This window comes from Artemia franciscana, chromosome 13 (assembly GCF_032884065.1).
Source record: "Artemia franciscana chromosome 13, ASM3288406v1, whole genome shotgun sequence".
NCBI lineage: Eukaryota > Metazoa > Arthropoda > Branchiopoda > Anostraca > Artemiidae > Artemia > Artemia franciscana.
Window position 1 is genome coordinate 35372615 of NC_088875.1, and position 10190 is coordinate 35382804.

Below are 10190 nucleotides of genomic sequence, written 5' to 3' on the forward strand. Positions count from 1 at the left end.
CTCACGGTACATGAACAATTAGAATGGAATGACGGTTGATGTAAACATGACAGTTTAAAGGCACTTGATAAAATATATAGGCTATTCTAATTTTTTTTTCAGGACTACAAAAAATATTTCTCCCGGATGGAGATAGTCCACTTAAGTCCCGAAATATACGACGAGGTAGTGGAAGATGAGGAGTGCAAGAAAAAGTGGGAGCTAAACAGCTTTGAAGGAGCTTGGGTTCGCGGAGCAACTGCTGGTGGTTGCCGCAACAATTTGCGTAAGATGGTTATTTTAATTTCCCTTTTATGGACAGATGAAATTTCGATAATAGAGTGAATCAAGCTTCAACCTTATGCTGACTTCGGTGCTTTAACAATGAACAGAAAGGACTTTGTTCACTTTAGTGCTGGACTCTTTATTTCCCTATATATATGGCTTATAATCTATGTCCCTCTACTTAATGTGATTACCCATTTATTCAAATGAATTAGGTAGGTTGGATTAAAATGGTCATGTAGGTAAATATAAAAAAAAAATTCGTTATTTAACAAAACGTTCGTTATAAATAACTTCGCTATTTATTAACAAATGAATAAGAACATTGATGAATAGCTAAAAATGGATAAAGTTTTTTTGTCAACTATTATCTCATGAATATTGTAATATGTTCAGAGATGTTTATCTCTACAGAACAAAACCAACTATACATTAAAACGAAATAATTATGGCTGTATTGAAAATTCCCTATTATAAGTCAAAATCTTTAAATTGCTAAATTTCAAAAGTCTTAATCTTAATTGGACAATAATAATTAAAATCTAGCTTATATTAAAAAACAAATATTATTTTTATGTTACTGATATTCCATCTTGCACTGATATCTTTTACTTTACTGATGGATGACATGGAAGATATAAGATGACATGCTTTAACACCAGCATAGATACGTCGTGTATACACTGAAATCGATAATTTAACACTTACATGCAATCTATGGCATAAACTACGTATATCCAGTACTTCCTAAAGCGCTATCATAAAAATACCGTGTAAATAAGGCACGAACGATTTAAGCTTTCTCTCGGTACTAGAATTTAGGTACATATGTAACTGTGAGTAATTCTTTTCGATTTGTTGGACTTCATTGTTATCCCTTAGTAGAACGGTTCTTAAGGTCAATTAATAAAGCACAGTGAGTTGGATATTTCGAAAATTTTAGTCCAGATCGGTATGCCATTTCACGTCTATAACTATCAAGGGAATTCAAGTTGAGCTGTTTCAATCCATGTTTGTATGCTGAGTACCTATGTCTAAGTATAATTTTCACACGTTTTTTTGTACCATCTCCAGTCTGCCTGATTGGTCCTTCGTCAGTGCCAGATGCCAAGCTGAGCATGCGTATTCAAGAGAAGGTTTAACATACTGCAGCATACAGACTTTAAAACGTCAGTTGGTATATCAAATCAGTTTAGGTTGGAAAAGAATTTAAAAGTGAGACACCTTTTTAGTCAGATAGTCAATGTGCTGATTCCATCTTAAACCTTCGTTCAGTATTTCAAGTTTTTTATTGTTTTCTTTGTCGGTAGTAAGGGACTAAAGAAAGTTCGGTTGTCAGTCTTTTTGAATGACAAGTCTTAGAAAAGCTCATCACTTCCATCCGTCTTAGTACTTATTATCTATATAAGAAAATACTATGATTCTCTTTGTTAGCCCAGGACATTTTTTGTTTGAGAAGAACCATTGATAAAGTCATGGAACGAATGCCAGTTGTAATTTGCGATAGTTCTGGTAGGGAGTCACTTAGAAAGAGATTTGTCATTGAGAAAATTACTTATTTTAACGTAGATAGTACGTGATCCCAGGCCTGGAATGCGAACTGATCACACCTATTAGTAACTATGAATTTTAAGAATTTACTACCAGCGTCACCTAGTAATACTTACTTATATTTTTGAAAGATTATGCTATAGTCGTTGTTGTTAGTTGACTCACAGAAATAACTATATTGAATCGAAATAAAGGAGTTTGGAATTTTATTTGGACGGCAAATATCCTTTATTTATGGACTGTAACAAGAGGCTTCGGACAAGAACCCAAGTAACCTGCTAAAGCCAATTGATACTGAGAAAAAACGAACAAGAAATATTATCTTTTAGTAGCTAGATTACTGAAATAGAATCTCCGATACTTAGCTTCTCCAAAGCTTCAGGCTTAAACACATCATCCTCGACCGAACAAAACTGCAAAAACTTATAGGGCTAACACATAATCAACGAATGGAATGCAGCCGAAGCCATCTAAGGCGAAGACCGCCGTCGATGGCTCAGTAGAAAGACTCGCCGAAGAACTTGTTCCCAAAGGAGATAAAAAGGCAACTTTTCATGCATCAGTATGTGACATCTTCTCTTTCTGACTGGAGATAAAAGCTCACAATCTGGTGACCAAAGAGCCCCAAAAATGGAAATTAAATTAAGGGTAGATTGAACTTATAAAGTAGTCCTGTAAATATGTCTTGGGGGATGGTGAAGGTCTTGTTTCTATTGTTTACTTATAGATTAAGTATGTGAACATAAAGTTCCTTGGTCAAAACTTATCTAGGATTGAATAATACTTCTGTTTTTCTGGCGTTTTTTTAATATAGCCATTGTTATTTTTAGCCTCAAGCTATTATAGTAAATAAGCACGAAATATTATTCGAAACATTTCGAAATATTATATTTCGAAATATATTTCGACACATTCGAAATATAATAAGTATTTTAATTTTTTGGTTTTATTTCGAACTTATACTTTTTTTAATTTCAATAAAAGCTTTGCTAAAGTGCCTAAAGGTAATTCTGTGCACTTTTGTATCTTCTTCACTTCGTATTTTCTGCTTCATATATTAAATTAAATATAAAATTATTATTAGAAATATTTAAATATTGTATGTTTAATTACCTAAGAATTAGTTAATAATGTGCTAAGAGTTGGCGATTTTATTTTTTTCCCAGGAGCCAATGAAAAAAAGACGCACGCCCTTTGCAGAAAAAGATATTTGTCGTGCAAAAGTCAAATAAATCGCTTCTCTTCAGTCTCATATTTTCAGTTGCATATTTGAAATTCACTCAATTTATTGATTTTACATTAGCCGTATTGTTTTTTCCCAATGTCAAGATGCATATTACTTACGATGACACTTTTTTTAGTTTATATTAACGAAAAGAGGGAAAAGTAAACAAATATTCTTTTTTTTACTTTTGACAACATTTGTGGGCCTTTAGCTAGAGGCAGCCTTAGGGGGGGGGGGGTCAAAAGGGGTACTTTCCCTGGGTGCAGAAATTTTAGGGGTGCAAAACTTAAAATAAACAACCTAATGGTTTACAATTTTTCAAACTTTATTATTACTAAAACAAATTAGAGGCACAGTTAATAAATGAAAGTAATTATTAAATTATTAGTCAATTAGTTAATAAAATATAGATAAATAAAAAAATAAAGATAATTCAATAAAATTAATTAAATAAAATAATAATAATAATGAATATACTATCAGTTAATATATAAAATAAATATAAATTAAAAAATTCATATACGGAGTAATTTCTGTTCATTTTAAGTTTTAATGTTGCTCCTTACTTTCATTTAAAAAAGCCTGTTTTTTTTATTTAATTTCTGGACATTTTTGAATTAATGCATGTTTTGATCTTGGCTCTCCGCACATAATAATTAAAGCGAAATTTGCATATGAATTAATTGCAATTAATCGGAATATTTTGAGAAAAAAGGAGCGAGGAAGGAGGCCTAGTTGCCCTCCAAGTTTTTGATCACTTAAAAAAGCAACTAGAACTTTTAATTTTTTACAAACGTTTTCATTGGTAAAAAATATACGTAACTTACGAATTAACTTACGAACTTCTATATCCGTATGTTTTTATTGCGTATATGAGGGGGTTCAACCTTCGTCGATACCTCGCTCTTAACATTAAAGCTTAGATTTTGTCCCAATTCCTTAAGAATGGCCTCTGAATCACAAAGACCGTAGAATAAATAGTTGAAATTACTAAAAATACTTTAGCGTAAAGAGTGAGGTATAACGAGAAGGTAAACCCCTGATATGCGTAACAATTTTTGTTCGTTTTAAGTTTTAATGCTGCTCCTTACTTTCAGTAGAAACAAACTTTTCATATTTATTTTTTCATTGTTTTTTCAAATAATGCTAGAAAATCCTGCGCCACCTTAATTGAAATTCTCTTCCCCCATGAGAGGTTTCTCCATGGAAATATCCTCCCATGTAACCCTCCCCCCTCAAATCTCCCCCCTAAACCAAAAAAAAATCCCCCTGAAAACGTCTGTACACTTCCCAGTAACCATTACTATATGTAAACACAAATCAAAGTTTGTAACTTGCAGCCCCTTCCATGGGGACTGCAGGGGAGTGAGACGTCCCTAAAGACATAGTTATTAGGTTTTTCGACAATGGTGAATAAAATGGCTATCGCAGAATTTTGATCCGGTGACTTTTGGGAAGAAAATGTGTGGGAGGGGGAGTAGGTGCCCTCCAATTTTTTGGTCACTTAAAAAGGGCAGTAGAACTTTTAATTTCCATAAGAATTAGCCTTCTCGCGACATTCTAGGACCACTCAGTCGATACGATCACCCCTGGAAAAAAAAAGGAAAAACAAACAAACAAAAAACAAACAAATAAACACGCATCCGTGATCTGTCTTCTGGCAAAAAATGCGAAATTTCACATTTTTGTAGATAGGAGCTTGAAACTTCTACACTATGGTTCTCTGATACGCTGAATCTGATGGTGTTAAGATTGTATGACTTTTAGGGGGTGTTTCCCCCTATTTTCTAAAATGAGGCAAATTTTCTCAGGCTCTTAACTTTCGATAGGTATAACTGGTCTTGATGAAACTTATATATTTAAAATCAGCATTAAAATGTGATTCTTTTGATGTAACTATTGGTATCAAAATTCCATTTTTTAGAGTTTCGGTTACTATTGAGCCGGGTCGCTCCTTACTACAGTTCGTTACCACGAACTGTTTGATTGGTTATATTTTCCAGCAGATGACTTTTTATTTTCTCCAGCTGGGCTTCAGTTGTAGCTAATTGTTCGTAAATCAGGGCGATACTTGAAGACACCGAGTTAGACCCTAATTTATCTCTTGCTTTCAGGGCTTAAAAGGTCTTAGAAAAAGTTTCGTAAATTTCTGTGGTATTAGCAAGTTTTTGTGGCACTTTGTATTTACAAAGTGACATATAGTGATCGTAAATTCTGTCAGTCTGTCTGTCTGCCTTTCCCTGTTTTGCTAGTTTAGGCACTTCTATATAAGCTAGGATGATGAAATTTGGCAGGCGTATCAGGAACCAGACTAGATTAAATTAGAAATAGTCGTTTCCCCAATTCGATCATCTGTGGGGAGTAGGGAGACGGTTAATTCAGAAAAAAAGACCGGTTTGAAACTTGGTGGAAAAATGAGCACAAATCCTAGATACGTGATTGACATATTCGGAACGGGTCTGCTCTCTTTGGAGAAGTAGGGAGGAGGGTTAATTGTGAAAAATGAGAAAAATCTGTACCAGACCAGGTTAAATTAGAAATAGTCATTTATCCGACTCGACCGTCTGTAGGGGGGAGTGGAGGGACGGTTAATTCGAAAAAATGAGGTATTTTTAAGTTACGAAGGAGTGATCGAATCTTAATGAAATCTCATATTTAGAAGGATCTTGCAACTCAAATCTTTTATTTTAGATCTGGCTTAATCCAGTTTCATTGGGGGGAGTTGGGGGGGGACCAGAAATCTTGGAAAACGCTCAGAGTGAAGAGGTCAGGATGAAATTTGGTGGGAAGAATAAGCACACATCCAAGATACGTGACCGACGTAACTGGACCAGATCCGCACTCTTTGGGAGAGTTGGGGGGGGGGATAACTCGGAAAAATTAGAAAAATGATTTATTTGTAATTTATGGACGGGTGATCAGATCTTAATGAAACTTTATATTTAGAAGAATCTTGTGCTTCAGCACTCTTGTTACAAACCCTGACAAGATCCGGTGACATTAGCCAGAGGCGGAGGGGAAACCGAAAATCTTGGAAAATGATTAGAGTGAAGATATTGGGATGAAACTTGGTGGGTAGAATAAGAAAATATCGTAGATACGTGATTGACGTAACTGGACGGATCCACTCTCTTTGGGGGAGTTGGGGGGAAGGGTTAATTCTGACAAATTAGAAAAAAATGAGGTATTTTTAACTTAGGAAAGAGTCATCAGATATCAATGAAATTTGATGTTTGGAACGATATCGTGTCTCATAGCTCTTATTTTAAATTAAAACCGGACCCGGTGATATTGGGGGGAAACTAGAAGGAGCAACCACAAATTATGGAAAACGCTTAGAGTGGGGGGATCGGAATGAAACTTGGTGGTAAAAACAATCGTAAGTCCTAGATATGATATTGACGTAACTGGAACGGATCTGCTCTCTTCGGGAGAGTTGGGAGGAGGAGGGTTAATTCTGAAAAATTAAAAAATAAGGTATTTTCAACTTACGAAGGAGAGATTGTACCTTATTGAAATTTGATATTTTCAAGGATATCATGTCTCAGAGCTCTTATTTTAAATCCCTACCGGATCCGGTGAAGAGGAATTTGGGGGAGACCTAAAATCTTGGAAAATGCTTAGAGTATAGGGGTCGTGATGAAACTTGATGGTAAAAATAAGTACAAGTCCTAGAAACGGGATTGACATAGCCAGAATGGATCTGCTCTCTTTAGGGGAGTTGGGGGGGGAGGGTTAATTCTAAAAAAATACACAAAATTAGGTGTTTTAACTTATGAAAGAGCGATCGTACCTTAATGAAATTTCATATTTAGAAGGACCTCGAAACCCAGATCTCCCATTATAAATCCCTACCAGGTCCAGTGTCATTAGGGGGGGGGGGGAATATTGGAAAACGCTTAAAGCGGAGAGATCAGGATGAAACTTGGTGGAAAGAATAAGCACGCGTCCAAGATAGGTGACTGACATAACCGGCTCGATCTGTTCTCTTTGGTGGAGTTGGGGGGGGGGGGGGTAATTCGGTAAAATTATAAAAAATTAAGTATTGGTAACTTGCGAACGGGTGTTCAGATCTTAATGAAATTTGATATCTAGAAGGATCTTGTGCTTTAAAACTCTTATTTAAAATTCCGACCAGATCCGATGACATTGAAGGGAGCTGGAGGGGGAAACAGGAATTCTTTGAAAACGTGAAAATCGAGGTATCTTACAAATGGGTGATCGGATCTTAATGAAACTTAATATATAGAAGAATCTTATGTCTCAGATAATCCATTTTCAATTCGAATTGGATCCAAGGATATAGAGGGTTGGAGGGAAAAACAGAAACCTTGGAAACCGGAAATCTTGGAAAACGCTTAGAGTGGAGAGATCGGGATGAAACTTTATGGAAGAATGAGCACAAGCTTTAGATACCAGATTGACATTATTGGTATGGATCAGTTCTCTTTGGGGGAGCTGGAAGTTGTTAATTTGGAAAAATTAGAAAAATTGAAGTGTTTTTAACTTAAAAATGGGTGACCGGATCTTAATAAAATCTGATAATTAGAAAAAACTCATATCTCAAAGCTCTTCTTTCAAATCCCGACCACATCTGTTGACATTAGGGGGGGGAAGTTGGAGGGGGAAACCGGAAATCTTGGAAAACGCTTATAAACGCCGTAGATACGTAATTAACGTAATCGGACTGGATCCGCTTTCTTTGGGGGACTTAGGTGGTGTGGTTCAGTGCTTTGGTGATTTTAGTGCTTCCTGACGTGCTAGGACGATGACAATTGGTAGGCATGTCAGGGAGCTGCACTAATTGACTCTTTACAGTTGTTTTTCCCCGATTTGACCATCTTGGGGGCTGAAGGGAGAGGAAAAATTTGAAAAATTGAGGTATTTTTAACTTACAAGTGGGCGATCGGATCTTAACGAATTTTGATATTTAGAAGGACCTCGTGTCTCAGAGCTCTTGTTTTAAATCCCGACCGGCATTAAGCCTTTGATTTTCCCCTTAAAGCAAGCTATTGATTCTTAGAATTTTGCTAGAGCTCATATCACATGAGCTCTTGGCTCCTCTTGAGCTCGTCACAAGTGCCATATGAGCTCTTAGCTCTTGTTTTTGACGAATAGTATATAAATATAAGTAGATTCAAAAATTTATTAAATACCCCTAAGGGGTTTCCTTCCTCCCTTACCTGTATTTATGACCCCAAGGCAAGATTGCTCAATGTTTATTATGTACCTTCAGGAACATATGACTTTAAATGACATTAATTTAATAGTATCATGTCACCAATGCAACAGCACAAACACAAAAAAAAAAAAAAAAAAAAAAAAAAAAAAAAAAAAAAAAAAAAAAAAAAAAAAAAGGAGATAGAAGGAGAAAAGGAAGACTGTTTTCCTAAATTAGTGATTAATATAGACCAGCACTTGAATGAGGCCTTAACCCTACTCATCCATACAATCACATAGGTCAAACAGCATTGCCATACACAATCAACCATATAGAATAATCCATGGACAGGCAGTCATGTCGTCAATAAGTATAAGTCGTCATTTACCAAACAATAGAAAAAACAATAAAGACAAATAATTCAGAAGCAACAACCCAACACAAGGGCTCATCAGGAGTATATGTATTACTCCGTAAAGCAAAGTATATGAATACCGCGGTTCCAAACCGGGGTAATCAGTCATTTATGAACGAGCCTATAAATCGACAACTATATGAGATGTTGGGGAAAAACCAAAATATTCTAAGATACGGCACTTTTGGGAATAAAATGAGATCCCGTGGAACTAAAATGGACGAATATCCTACAAATTTAGATAAAAAAAATAATGTTCGTATATTTTATAGGCCTACAATCGGCGTTTCTTTACTTTTAAGAGTCAATAATGTTTAAAATAATGTGTTTTAAAGAATAACGTTATTTTTTAAAAATAATGTTCATACATTTCATAGGCCTACAATCGCTATTTCTTTACCTTTAAAGGCCAATAATGTTTAAAATAATGTGTTTTTAAGAATAATGTTCTTTTTAAGAATAATTTTCTTTTTAAAAATAATGTTCATACATTTTAAAGGCCTACAATCACTGTTTCTTTATTTTTAAAGGCCAATAATGTTTAAAATAATGTGTCTTTAAGAATATTGTTCTTTTTAAAAATAACGTTCATACATTTTATAGGTGTACAATCGGTCTTTCTTTACTTTTAAAGGCCAATAACGTTTAAAATGATGTGTTTTTAAGAATAATCTTCTTTTTAAGAATAATGTTCTTTTTAAAAATAACGTTCATACATTTTATAGGTCTACAATCGGTCTTTCTTTACTTTTAAAGGTCAATAATGTTTAAAATGATGTGTTTTTAAGAATAATCTTCTTTTTAAGAATAATGTTCTTTTTAAAAATAACGTTCATACATTTTATAGGTCTACAATCGGTCTTTCTTTACTTTTAAAGGCCAATAATGTTTAAAATGATGTGTTTTTAAGAATAATATTCTTTTTAAAAATCATGTTCATACATTTTATAGGTCTACAATCGGTGTTTCTTTACTTTTAAAGGCCAATAATGTTTAAAATGATGTGTTTTTAAGAATAATGTTCTTTTTAAAAATAATACTCATACATTTTATAGGCCTACAATCGGTGTTTCTTTACTTAGTTTCTTTACTTTCTTTTATGTTTTCTATTTTCTTTTACGTTTCTTTACTGTTTCTTTACTAGTTTCTTTACTATGTTTCTTTACTTAGGCCAATAATGTTATCTGCTTTGTAACAGCTTTGTAACCTAACAAATTCCCATTCGTATGAGGTGTTAAAAATGATATTGCCTCAAGGTGTTGTTGCCAATTATACATGTTTTCAACTTCCTTTTAAATCTGGTCGTAATGCTAAGGAGATGTCAACATTCTTAATGATATTCTGGCAAACCCCTTAAGGAGTGCTTAAGCCAATAAGAAAGGAGAAAATCTTGAATATTAAGAATTATTGCTAAAAATCATCTCTTATAACTACAAACTTAAGAATCTATTGGATTGTTAATCAGTATAAGATCTACAAATTGACACAAAAATCAAGGCTGTATGATTAGTACAACTCTTTTAAATAGTAAAGGAAGAATATCTTAATGGCAAATTTTAAAGGAAACTGATGAT

The 10190-nt window shown here is 34.2% G+C and overlaps 1 protein-coding gene across 2 annotated transcripts in view; it reads left to right on the forward strand.

The window, feature by feature from the left end:
- Window positions 1–374, forward strand: part of LOC136034859 (calpain-A-like) — a 72827-nt gene extending 72453 nt beyond the window's left edge. Inside the window, exon 8 of one of the 2 annotated variants that reach the window (XM_065716332.1) lies at window positions 103–369. In XM_065716332.1, the coding sequence (XP_065572404.1) occupies window positions 103–324 (222 nt within the window). In that variant the 3' untranslated portion in view covers window positions 325–369. Of the gene's footprint in view, window positions 1–102 lie in introns of both variants that reach the window. The other variant, XM_065716331.1, reaches the window with a different exon arrangement.
- The last annotated feature ends 9816 nt before the right edge of the window (window positions 375–10190 follow it).